The sequence below is a fragment of the Schistocerca piceifrons genome, chromosome 3, assembly GCF_021461385.2.
Source record: "Schistocerca piceifrons isolate TAMUIC-IGC-003096 chromosome 3, iqSchPice1.1, whole genome shotgun sequence".
NCBI classification, from domain to species: domain Eukaryota; kingdom Metazoa; phylum Arthropoda; class Insecta; order Orthoptera; family Acrididae; genus Schistocerca; species Schistocerca piceifrons.
Window position 1 is genome coordinate 233653819 of NC_060140.1, and position 13653 is coordinate 233667471.

A 13653-nucleotide genomic window follows, 5' to 3' on the forward strand; every position below is an offset into this window, starting at 1 on the left:
GAGGAAGTTGTGCAATATTCATACTTTGACCCCTCTGCTATGTATACAAATGTTCTCTAGTTAAAGGGTATCCAAAACATTTGACTATACCTTTCTGTCACCATCAGAACCCACGGTATAAGTCCCGAAAGACTCCCGTTTTTGTGCGCGGCATTTTGGAACATATTAGTTGGCGCCTGTTTCTTTGGACAGAAATAGTAAAATAACCAGCACGACGTTTTTCAATATAAATAGTGGAGGTCAAGAAACAGCTGAAGAGACCTTGTTCCAACCTAGTCGCCAAATAATGTTAATTAAACTGAAATGATGTCTGTGTTACCCGTCGTTACACATGTGCACTCACTTCTAAGTGAGTAGGAATACTTCTTAAAAATATACTGCATAAAATGATAAAAAATCGAATTCTTTAGCGTTTTGATCTAATTTACTTGTAGAGGATGGGGGGCGTAGATTCAGAATCTACACTCGGCTATCGTGCTATCATTTCAGTGACTCAGTTACTTATTTTTGACCTTAAGTGGTTCATGTGTCAAAAGTCGTCTTTGTGTTGTTCGAAGCTTATATTTTGCTCCTTAAAGTTTGCTGAGAGGCTCCTTTTACTCTCAAGAGGCATAAAGGAGTAAAGATTTTCCCTCAGCGTACAGTGAAAGTGGCCCATAGCGTGAAACTTCTCTGACGAGCTTAGGGGAAGTTAACGCAGTTGCGCCTACAAATTTTGTGCACTCGGTGGAATGTCGAAGCTTGTTAGTAGGTTTCTATTATCGTTATTATTATTATAATTATGATATTGTCAGTGGTGGTGGTGGTAGTAGTAGTAGTAGTAGTAGTAGTAGTAATGCTGCTGCTGCTGCTGGCCACAGCAATCCGCATGTTCTTTCGTCGTTTATCTGCAGTCGTCTGGTAGGCACATTAACGATGCACAGCCAATTTCTTTTTGTGTCTTACATATGCGTCTACATTGTACTTTGAGACACATACAGGGTGTCCCTGGAGAAATTCTCAGTATTCAGGGACACCCATTCAGGCCAAAAGCTATGTAAACATGGACTGTAAAATGTATATTTTAAGAGCTACGAGCACTTGTTCATCTTCGCTACAGTTAAGTACATCTCTCCTTTTACACAAGTGCTCATACCTCATAAGGTATGCTTTTTAAAGCCTGTGTTTACCAGACGTTTCTGCTTCGAATGATAGTTGCTGTCATGTTCCAGAATTCATATCCCAGAATATTGACATTTCCTCCTGGTACACTCTGTATACAAGGCTTCTATAAACGATTCATTTGTTTTCAGAGTTCTAAATTCTCCAAAGTATTACATCTACAAATATGACTGATTGCATGAACAGAACCATTAACGTACCAGTTTTGTATTTGCACTGTACAAGTGTACTATGGGTGCCCTCTAGTCACACGACACACGTGCAAGCGGTAGTCAAATTTGTTTCATACCTTACGTAGCAACATCATGTCAGTGGCCATCACACCAGCACTGATGCGTTCTGTCAGCTGTTACAGTGGTCCTGCTGGTGGGGCTACGTATAGACTGTCCAAAGTGCACCCACAAGGAAAGTGTCACACTGCATTAGGTTACACGACGTTGGGGGGTGGGAGGCGGGCGCCCGCAAAAGAACAGAGCCAGATCCAGTAATGCGGAAATTCATCGTTTAGAAAGCGACGAACATCGATGCTCCAATGACGGGGTGCCCCGTGTTGTTGGAAGATGCAATTCTCGAGAAAAGCGGTCATTTGTGGAAACAACCTCAGCTGCAACATATCACGGTAAGAGGAACCCGTCACAGTCTTCTCCACAAGAAAAACGGCCTACGTTGTGCTAATTAACCTTCCCGGATAAATGGGAGGTTGCTTTGTCGCTGAATATCAGCTTGGAGGCGAAATGTTCATCTTCATTTACTTCCTGTATTATGATGCAAAATTGAAGGCGCTGGCCACCAGTTGGTGGGTTCAAAGCAAACTCGGTGAGTTTACACTTCTACGCATGCATCGGTCATATTCTTAAAAGTAATACTTACGAAAATATAGAACTTGGAAAGCGAATGAATAATTTATGTTAGCACTGTATATTTGTCTAATTTAACGGAAGTAAGTTGTGGTAAAGTGAAATTAATAGTTTGTTAAATACCTTCGCTGTATTGTTTCAGCAAACGAGTGTGTAAAGCGTATTATCTAACCATAAGAATCATTTTCCAGTTCCTTTATCTACGTACGTTAGCGCCACTTAGTTGTGCCTTACGCCACTGCGTAATATTCCGTTGAGTCGAGCCACCAAGCTCAGTGTGTATCGAGGCGGCGGAACTCGCCTGACCGGAAGCTTCACACGGGCCGTTTCACAATTTGTGTAGGAGAACAGGGGCTTCAGTAAGTTACTCCTCTCCTGGAGTAGTATAGGCTGGTGCTGCAACTCAGCGTTGCTCTAACCCAGCCAGAAGTTCTTTGATAAGTTTACCGTTGCATGTTTTGAGGTAGCCATTAGATTGGTGTGAGATTAGGGTCTCTTACCATTTATTTTAATAATGTGAATGCGACACAGGATTGACGCATCTAGAAATTTTACGATTTTCTGTTCATTGTTTTAAATAACCGAAAATTTGGGTGCCATTCCTTCAGTTATGAGTACGTTATCAGGGACCCAAAGCCAGATTTTTTAGGTAGCGGCGTTCTGGGGAGGGTACTGAAAATAAGTAGTGCAAATCGAATTCTAGACAATTTTTAGTCAATTGTTTTTTCGTGACCAATGTAATATCGTCTTCCCAAATATAGTTACTACGCATTCACTACTCATTGGTTAATATAGGATACATGGCAACGGGATACACGAATGTAATTCGAGGATACAGTGTTTCCAACGTCCTTGCATGGCTTAAGTTTTGTTTTACTGATATTTTTTTTATAAGGGGTGGTTCATTATTTTCCTCTGTACGGTGAATCCTTTGTGTCTAAACTCCCGTTTCCTCGCGATAAAAACGTGAAAGCTTTACCCTATGTTTCTGCATTTGTTTTCTTGGAATCTAGGCAGCCGTTGTCTCACAACCATGTTGCGCGCCTGAACGATGGTTTGATCCTCAACTAAAGCACTTTGATTCTGGTATTTAAGAATAATAACTACCAGCGGAGAAATGCTCCTGTCGGAACACAACGGCGATTATGTTCCTCTTTAAATGACTCTGACAGGAAAGTGGAAAACCAGCTGCCATGCTTCAATCCACATTCCGCTTTCCTGACCAAAAATTTTGGCATGCACTGTTTTAACGCAGAACATTTTAAATAATTTTACCCAGTCTCTCTCTCTGTTGTTACGCCTTCATACTCAGCATCTCCGTCTGACTGCCAGGGTCTATATACGCCTCTCACAGGGTCTCCTTTTTCTCCAATTGATTTACAGTACATCCCACTGCTACTGTCTCCTCTCGCACTTATACAGTCTCCTTTTGTCTTTCTTTCCCACTGCCACTGTCTGCACCGTAACTCGGCAGCTCAAAAGTTTAGGGAGGTCGAAATTATTATTTTCCCTACACCCGCGTTTTAAAATTTCGGTCCAAAATGCGCCATTCCCTATACCTACGTGTTAAAGTTAGCCAGTCTGGATGGGGCCCACTCATATCTTTTTTTCCATTTGCACTGTCTCTTCTCTCTTTTGCTCCCAGTGCTTCTGTCTCCATCCTCACAATTGGTAGTTTTCGCACTCAAAAATCATGGTTTTTCGGGGTTTTCTCGAGAACCGCCTATGAACAAGCGCTGTTTTATAAACCGCCTAAGGTCTGTGGTAGACGAGTAATGCAAAAGATTTTTTTAAATTTATGTCTTCTGGAGGTAGTGTGCAGTGTTTAAATTTTGACCCTATATTGTAGGATAACTGCAGTATGTCCTTCCGACAGATGTACAAATGAGCGCTAGGCGTAGGACTACCCAAAACACTTGAACGTTTACGTCTGTGACAGTAGAACTCGAAATATGATCCCCTGAAAAATAGCATTTCAGCCACCGGCTTTTTGGGGCACGTTGTTACCGTGCACTGTCGTGCATGGACCGATTCTTACGTGCGCGTATACGATTTTGCTTTTGCGAAATTTCTCTGCGTTACTGTTTTATGTAAAGTAAACTGAAACTAAAATTGCAACAGTCTGATGCTCCAAGTCCAGTGTTTGTATTTCCGTTCTCGTTTTACATTGATTCTATAACTAACTACAGTTACAAGGATGGTTTACATAGCCATAGTCCGTTTTTCTCCCTTTCTTTTCACCATCGTTCCCTTTGTAAAGATTGGTTGTTAACGCTGATGAGGACTGTGCGTGCGTTTTACATCAGGAATTATCATAGGTGTTCTTCGGATAGCAGATGGCAAAAATTTAGTATAATGACGAATGACGTTTTGAATGTGATTGTCCTCTTATGAACCTAAGTTTTCTTAGTTTATTTGCAGTCGTAGTGCCTTGTTTTTTCACCTCAGTTGATTGGTGGCCAACTTGCCCAAAACTTATTCCACAGCCGAGTGTTGCGTATTATGGTTCAATTTGGCTACGTTACGCCTAAAGTAGTAAAGATTTGTTTCCGTTCATTCAGTTCTTAACAGAGATGTTTGTTTCCTATATTCGATTACAGCTTTCTGTCTTCGCATGACCTACAAAAAAACGAAGTATCAAAGATCGTAGCCTTTTTTCCCTCCTTGTGTAAAATAGTGTCTTTAACAGATCTGTTTAGTTGTTAACGGTTAAAGGGTTACATTGACCGGAATTAGTGTTTTCCTAATGCGTTAACAGCATTTCGAATTCACTGTTTGGGAAATGTGGCACCTCTGTCTCATAAAGTAACCACAGACGTTGTTGTCCCTGTACACTGTGTGTGTGTGTGTGAGAGAGAGAGAGAGAGAGAGAGAGAGAGAGAGAGAGAGAGAGAGAGAGACGTACTGAATGACTGCGAACCGTTCGTTGTGTGCGTTGCTCGTCCCCGTATACCTGCAACTGGTTCCAACCGACCCTCGGCAAGCGTCAGCCAGCTTGACTATTGTTCGCCCCCTGCAATGCCCCTCGCGCAACCCCAGGCTGCCACAACTCACCTTGGTCTTGTAGTGTTTAGGCTTCTACGTTCTTAAGGCGGACTGCTTGCGTACTTCCTTCCAAAGTACCGACTTTCACTTCGCTTCTTCCTATTTTTAGAGCAGACGAAACAGCGCTGTGCCCTATATTGTTAATCTCCTCCTCAGATTTAGTTTTCAGGTTAAAATTTGTTTTCAATTAAATCTGCCACATTTTTGAAGATGTAGGATGTCGACATGGAAATTTGACTTAGTGTTGCAAAGTAATATAGAAATCGATGCAAGGAAGTCGGGTGTGTAGGATCACAGGGTCAGCTTCGAAGAGTCGCACAAAGAATAATGAGCATAAAAATAATCATCCAATTGATCGGACATATGGCGGGCATTGTAAATGTCTGGTTCGTGGCCCATGGTCTACAGTATAACACCACATGTTGACACAAAGGTCTCCCATTTACTGTGGGCAGCAAGAGAAATTGTTTATGATTCTTTAGCTGGCTCAGAAATATAAGATCTAAAGCCGGAAGTCTTCTGCTCCGCAAACAACTTTCAGGTGCAGAAATGTAGTTTATCTTCGTGCTCAGGTCACTTTACATTGTCTACTTCGAAGAGCATTCTGTAGTAGCGACGGGTTCCAAAACGATTTAAATCACAGGTTCCCAAAACATAATACTGCCACCATTTATGTATGTCGGCCGATGCACGTGTCAAAGAGGCATTCTGCTGGTAACGGTGATGCCTTTTACGTGTGAGAGGAAATTTGGCTCACATGAAGAGGCAGCTTGATTCTGTTGCCTAACAATAATGGTAGTGAGCCCACTGCAATTGTAACTGAAGTTTGCGCAGTCCGCAGTCTCAGTGAAAGCGTACCATAAGCCGTCGCTATACGGACCGTGCATTCGAACTGGGAGTGTTCAGCGTGTCGAGTTTAGGCACACATACAAGTCACATCGTTCCTGGGCGTTCAATAGCACGTCGAAAGCGGCACGCTCACCGTGGACGTTCGAAAGCACGGTCCATGCGTTGAAGGCTATGTCGATCAACGGTTACGAGCTACAGCAGGCCATAAACCGAATGCTACGAGAAGTTTGTACCATGCCCACGATTCTACTCCTTTGTATGTTGTTCCGCATATTTCTGCCTTACCTGTTTGTATTAAAGGGAACAAGTCTCTTGCAACCATCTCTGTAGACGAGGGAATACTACCGACTACGTTTTCCATTAGTGATTTCGCAGTTATTCTTCTGTTTCTAGTCTGCAAATGACAGCAGCCCATTGAACCTCGCCGCGTACGTACTATTATGCTCCCAGGCGACCACCATCACACTGTATGCTTTGCCAATCTGACGTTAATCTGCAGTGAATCCGACACTGCAGCCCGCGTCATCCATGTGACTTCTGTGCATCCCCGCAGCTGTTACATTCCTTGCGTATTACCGAGAAACGTGGCGAAATCGGAGATACTAGATGCTCATTCGGGGGGGGGGGGGGGGGGCAGGGTTTATATCTCCATCGGCCAATCAATTTTCCCACGTTTCCACTAAATCGCTAAAGTCAAATGCCCGGATATTTGATCTAAAAACTACAGTTCCGATTTACTTCCCTATCCCAACGTCGTAGATGATCTTGTCAATAGAACGTTGTGGTCTAATCTTCTTCATTCGTTTTGTACTGCCTGCAGAACCTTCTAAATAACCTGGAAATATAGCTTACAATTTAAGGACGTACGATCGTGTTAAACGCTCTTTTGTTCTGCGATAGGCCCTAGATTCAATTTATCGAAATAGGCGGGCTGTAGTTCCGTGGAACTGACAACTGTTATTACAAGATTTCTTGCACTTAAAGGGTGAGATTACGAGGGCGCTCCATTGCTCAGAGCACCGATTTCTTTGGGTATCGTCATTTCGGCTATTAAGAATTTCAACGCCGTTACTTTTTTCCCAGACGAGATACACGTTAGAGTATACAGTATGCTTCATGGAATTACATACTGTTTTTTGAAGTCTTTTATACGTAACTTTCCTTATGTATTTCAAAATCCTTAACGACTTTTTTCAACGATTTTCGGAATTCTATGCCTTCTCATCGATGATTTCATTGCTTTTTATATTCAGGTTTTCTGTTTTGATGAATATTACTTGCAGCAAAGATTGTAGTTTGGAATTTTGTGATTTTTTTTTTTTTAATGTCTTAATCACGTTGGAAAATTGAAGAAAGGAGGTCGGGGGGGGGGGGGGGGGGGCAGGAGGATGGACCCAAGATAAAGGGCATCGTCCCAACGCCGAGGTCACTGGGGAAATCGAGCATAATAGTCTTATTTAGTAAGGTTTGTGAGAATACACGGACGGAAGTCTGGTTGACTGAATACAATCTTACAACACTTACCTGGGTAATCTGCACGGTTTGCCGGCTTTAAACCCGGCTTTTCCCAAAATGTGAGTTCAACTTCCCTTCAGCAGAGAAGCAAAATATCTCAAGTGCTAACTGTAACTCGATTCTCGTAATTCCGTACATTAGTTGAAGCGAATGTATTATGTAAGCGCAATTAGTTAAGAGACGTATTTCCCATAACTAAAAAAACATAATAAAAGAATATTCGTAATCCTGCTTTAACTGCTGGAAATTTAAGCAGTCATTCGTTCGTAATGGACGCTACTAGTTAATCATTGTTGTGAGCTTCAAAACATATCCGTGAAGTGGATCTTTTCATGTCCCGTCTCTTATAAGCAATGAAATTCTGAGCCATCGAGAATCCGCAGCCAAACCTAGATATCGTTATGACTTTTCTTCTCGTGACGACAAAGCGATTCATCGTTTCTTAAGAGACGGAATGAACTAGCAACAGCTAATGTTAGGGCGACGCGCAGGATTAGCCTTATGGATGTCTGTGTCAGTTCCTCGACAGCTAAAATGAATCGTGATTTCTTTTACATGTGTCGTCCTTCTCAGCGGTTAAACAAGACTTCTAAATTTTAGCCACGCGTATATTCGAACGTGTTAATTTACTGCTACAGATGAGAGCAGGTAAACCAAGCCACGTTTCTTTCTCGTGGGAAAAATTTTCAAACCCTTTTTTTTAAAGTTCGGAGTGTGTGTGTTTGTTGCTGGTAGTAGGGCGGTTTGGAGTATGTTGCGACCAGTTACGTAAAACGCAGTCATTGTATGTGTTACCAATATTCATTAAACCTTGTAGTTGGGCTCTCGGCTCATTTGATGTGTCCCTCTGCAAAGGCTGCGTACGCCTCTGGGCTGGAACGCTCGGCAGGAGAGCACCGAGCAGCTCTGTGGGAACGCCAAGCGTAGCGAGCACTGCAGCGGGGTTCGATTACCCGGCCTGGCCCCACCTCCACGCGCATTCTTTACAGCCGGCTCGACGGTGTGTGCTCTCTGCTCACTTGCTCTCTTTGGAGTGCTGACGTGTTGACAAATCTCGGGCGAGCCGTTCTCTAGTCTGGCGCATGTCTAAAAATCTCTTGTTTTATTTTAATGTCTTATCGCGCCATAAAGTGTTATTTTGAAGGCATGCGAGAAACTAGCCCAGTTCCCTAGTTTTCGATGATAATTGCAGACTTAACTGTATATAAAAAAGAAAATACTCGTTCCTCTTATTTTGAGCTGGTTGCGATAAGTAATGCCTTTTAGGGAACTGTTTTGTAGGAGAAATTTGAACTTGGTGATCATGCCTTGAAGACAACTCAGTGGTGATTGTTTACGTACATACTCAAACTAGATTTTCGTTGTTTTTAATTAATCGTAGTCGCAAGGCGCCAGACAACTGATATGCAGTGAAATTAAGTTAAAGGTAGCTTGTCTGGCAGTCTGCCGACCAATTGTGAATTAGGTACTGGAACAAATTATGCTTGCTTTTTCTATACACTTGTGATCTATGTTTCACTAGTAATGAATTTATATCAGTGGTTACTTTGCCTTCGAATGTTTACGTTAAAGGCCTGGCCCATTTTTCATTGCTGTTTTCAAAAGGCCGCCAACAGAAGCACAAGAATTTATTAAATATTTAGTGTTAACTACAACAATGTTAATTTTTACGCTCCAAGTTTTCCACTGAGAAATGAGGTGCGTATCTTTGTGCCCATTCCTTTCCATTTATTCAAGTGTTCTATAGCGCCACTCGCTGTTTTGAACACGGAAAGTTGGCCTGTGCATCAGCACTTCGCTAGTCACGGTTGCTTTTAAAGTGGTGGGTGGAATCATGCGTACTTTCAAGCTGGTTAACTAGCGCGTCCTAGGATGTTTTACTGTAGTAAAGAGTTTTTCACTCCGAATATCTTTAGATTTTCTCGTGCTACTTGAGGATCGTAGGCATCAAAGCCGCACTGCAGTTCGTTGCAATCTTGAATTCACGAATTACGTTGTTAAGGAGCATTAAAAAAAATCTTATACTCGTGCGCCACAATTTTGAAATGGCAGTTTAGTGTATTTTGCATAGTTTGTGCTGTTAATATATTATTTTAGCAGATAAAGTTTGTACGTAAATGTAAAAAATGCGTATATCAATAACTTATGGGAAGAGCATACACAAACAAGTCAAGGCCACACCTGTTTACAGATGGCTGTTGAAATTAGCTGCGCATATTATCTATAATGTAACAAAGCGGGATGATACGCTATATCTGCTTTCAGCGTTTAAATCCACACAATTTTGAGAACGTGTTGTGAAAATATTAGACATTTTATTATTGGCACTGCCGGCAGATGGGAGATGCGTTCGTTAAGTTTCGGCAGGCAGAAATGGCGGCTGCTTTATTCGCTTCCTAATTGCCTAGCGTTCCAGGCGGTACACGGGAGTCAATCCGGGTGTTGGAGTGTGCGGGAGAGGAGCGGTGGAGGTGGCTGCGCGAGGAGGGGGAGGGAGCGGAGAGGTGGGGAGAGACAGAAGGGCCGGACACACACGTGAACTGCCATTGGCCAGCACTGCAGGCCGACGGGTAAATTTAGCACTACTTCCCATGCACTCGTCTCTCCGCTAGTCGAGATTACCAATTAAGCGGATTTAGCAATATTTGCCACTCTGTGCCCTTGTCTTAAAACGAGAGGCGCCTATCGTCAGTAAAAAGTTGGCTAGCATGTTGCTTCCGTGGTGACAGAAGCCTTCGTAGCTCGTCGCTGTTCCCGCACCGTCGACCGTCCGTGAAAACATGCAGCTGGCACAGTGGAATCGATACCGGCAAGAGCTCACGTACGTCGACGGGGAAGTCGCCGTCCAGCCCACGGTTAGTAGGGGAAAACAGCTCTGCGTAAAGCAAGGCTTACACAGGGACGCCCGCAGCTGTCGGAACTACTACTACTGCTACTGCTTGTGCGCGGGCTTGACACACTTCCTGGAGGGGAAGCAGTAATCCCTACATTACTGACACGCGCGTCATTAAAAGTTCTGGCCTGGAGGCTTGACTAGAAGCGCTGCCCTGCCGTGGCTCGGTTTTCGTAGCGCCAACACGAGCAGTAGTAGCCGAGCCGACAGCCGCGGACGCCCCGGCAAGCGGGCTGGCTTTGTAATCAATTAGGGCCCGAAGCTGTGTGTACGTGCGCGTGCGGTGGCAACAGCGCATGGTTGGCCAGCTGGGCGCCCCGGCGTTGCCGCAGCTAGCGGCGGAGACAGCGACGGCGAGACGAGCGGGGCGAGCCGACGGTGACGGCCGCGCAGGGCCACCAGGGCGGGCCGCACGAATTGAATGGCATTGCGCCGCCGCCACCGCCGCTAGCGGTTGCCATGGCCGCCGTCGCGCCCTGTTCGCGCACCCTTCGCTCGCAGAAGCAGCAGCTATGACGTGCGCCGCCGTATCTGTGATGGACAGCATGGTGCGCTCCTTCCTGCTCACCTATTGGGAGTACCAGAAGGTAATTAGCGGCCACTGACCGACCGGTTTCTGCGACCGTGGGAGGCCGGGTGACTACACAGGACGACTGTGACGATGCAGCGTGCTTTCTGCTGATCATATGGTGGACGACGAATTGTGTAACTCCAGTGAACAGAAACTAAATACAGTGTGCACTCGTCGGGGTAGAATGTCTGTTTTTGCTATGCTGGCCGTCATAGTGTTTCATGTTAGAGCAACCATCAAGACAGGCAGGAGTCACCAACTTTGTGCTTTCGAAGCAAAATAAAAACATTGTTGCGTACATATGCGTTACACTCGCAGCTTGCCACCATTGATTTTAGAGCTTGCTCAGTCAATGTCGGAATGTTTCCCTCTCTGTCCCGTTGAGGAGTAGGTAGGGGGCACGGCCGGAGGAGGGGCGACCCTGCTCGTATAGTCAAGTGTGTTGTATATGCTGCCGCCGCGCGATAGGCATGGCGCGGCGACATCTTGCCCTCCTGTATTCGCGTCGCCGCTGTGACCTGTAGCAGTATGAGGCGGATTCCTAAATCGCCACCTTCGCTGTTACGGAAACAAATATGGCCGCCCGCTCTTCCGCTGCTCCTGTGCGGAACTCGACAGTGCAGCGGACACTGTTATCTTCTGCCCGTATTGTTTTAAGTGTGTGCGTACGTGTGTACCAAGAGAATAGTGCACTTCTTCACATTCAATTCCGCCGACCGTCGGTTGCACTTCGATGAGTTCGACAGTTTCTGGAAGTAAATATAGTAGTGGTAGCAGTGTCGTCTTTTAATCCTACGCTTGTCATAGAGATGTAGCCGAATGTGACCGTGTGTAAACGCGAGTGAATATCTGGAAGAAGGTCGAGATGGGCGAACGACTCTCCCCTCTCCCGCATTTCCTCCATTTTGTCGTGAATCTGATCCATCAGCCGTAAATTTTGTTCTGATCGTAACTACTATCAAGTGTTGTTACTTAAGTTTACTCATACATGAACTGATCATACTGAAAATGTGTAACGCTAAAATCATGTTATGTAGATCGCCGTTGTATATGGGCAGATTTCCTAAAACTAGGTTATAAACACATTGATGGTAGCTATGTTCTTAACCTTCAGTGAAACTGTGAAAAGATAAGTGAGGCCAGGCCTCGACCTAGAAGAATGCCACCAGCTGACTGGGAGTTTCGTATGAGAGTCATCAGACTGGAAACCTACATTTATGAAATGATTTTCTGTGGTACGTTATCAATATATATGTTGATTATTCGGGCGTAATTACGGATATTGTCATAATTTTGTTACTCAGAACTGAGCTGTTTATGCCAGATGTGTGTCTTTCTTGTTTAACTTTACAGTAATTACATTTATAATAAAAGTCACATTTCATCAAATATTCTTTAGCCTTGTCACTTTAATTCTGTTGATTCACTATAAATTATTATGGAAGGTTATGATCAAAACAAATGTACTTTTAAAATATCAGTTCCCCACTTTCTAATACTGACAATTCTAGTGAGCTTGGCAAATGCACACACTAATTTATTTCCTCTCCTCAGATGTCAGCTGGTTCTCAAATTCAGATGGCACCACAGACAAATGTCAATTCGGGCCAACCAGTTCATAGTCAAGACTCCAATATGAGTACAGGTAAGTTTTGAAAGAAATAATTTGTTCTAGTTTACAAGTAATTCAGATTTATCAAATGCAACAAATCTTTCCTGTGTTCTTGATTTTCCATTTAGTCTCATTAATGTAATGTTAGTTCTATGGTAGACCTGCTTCATAGTTTTAATCTACATACGTTTTACTAATTTAGTTTTATTCTTTCACTGATAATCTTATCATTAAAAGCTAAATGTTGAGTGAAATCCAGTTGATACAGTGTCATTCTTGACTTAGTATCTGTCCTGAGTTTTTTTTGCTATGTAATTGTGAGGCTGAAGTGTTGTGGTATTGTGACAACTTGGTGTTTGAGAAGGTAATTTAGTAGATTGAAACTGTTGTTTTTGCTGAAACAATTTGTAGCCTACACTGTTCTCATTATTGGTGACAGGAAGTTTGTGATGTCAGTTTGAACATGCTAGTAGTGTCATTAGCACGGTAATAATACAGAGAAAATTAAGGTAATTAGTTTGTTTCTGTGTATATTGTGATTAATGTAGTCGGCAATCAAATATCACTATTGACATATAATACATTCAAAACTCCATTTACAGTGTTAGGACAATGGACATAACTTTGTAGAATGCAGTGAGTAACGAGAGGTATTTAGGACAGGGACATATTCAAGTGCTACTGTTTGTAGTGTTTGCTAAATGTGATAAACATTTGTTTCAGGTTCATCTCACAGTGACAAAGAGGTGGACCCAAATACTCCAGAGAAACTCCCTCGTTCAGCTTCAGAGCAAAGAAAGCGTAAGCGAAAGGTGGATGATGGAGGAGGGGGAACGGTTGTGGGTGCGGGAGTACCAGTGGGGGCAAAGGGGGCAAGGGCAAGTGACAACAAGAAGATGACAGAATATTTCCCAAAGCATGCGAGCAACAGTCCGATTAGGCACGGGGGCTCTAAAAGTCCATCACCACAGCAAGGGTTTATGGTAAGTGTATGCACAGCTTTTATGCATTATAATTTTGAAGCCAGTCCTGACTGTCAATTTAGACAAACATAGTGTGCATTTTAACCAGAAGTTTTCTTCTAAAACTGCAGATATTATGCAGTGGTAAACATTTTGTTGCTATAATCTGTGAAACATTTCATGCTATG

The 13653-nt window shown here is 43.4% G+C and overlaps 1 protein-coding gene across 11 annotated transcripts in view; it reads left to right on the top strand.

Annotated features, from left to right (window-relative positions):
• The window catches only part of LOC124789839 (serine/threonine-protein kinase tousled-like 2), a 576094-nt gene that overhangs the window by 524201 nt on the left and 38240 nt on the right, over positions 1-13653 (top strand). For 8 of the 11 annotated variants that reach the window (XM_047257336.1, XM_047257338.1, XM_047257339.1 and 5 more), the window contains 2 exons: positions 12446-12536; positions 13227-13486. In XM_047257336.1, the coding sequence (XP_047113292.1) occupies positions 12446-12536; positions 13227-13486 (351 nt within the window). Of the gene's footprint in view, positions 1-10036; positions 10283-10704; positions 10908-10966; positions 12127-12445; positions 12537-13226; positions 13487-13653 lie in introns of those variants that run through there. The other 3 variants (XM_047257345.1, XM_047257344.1, XM_047257346.1) reach the window with 3 other exon arrangements.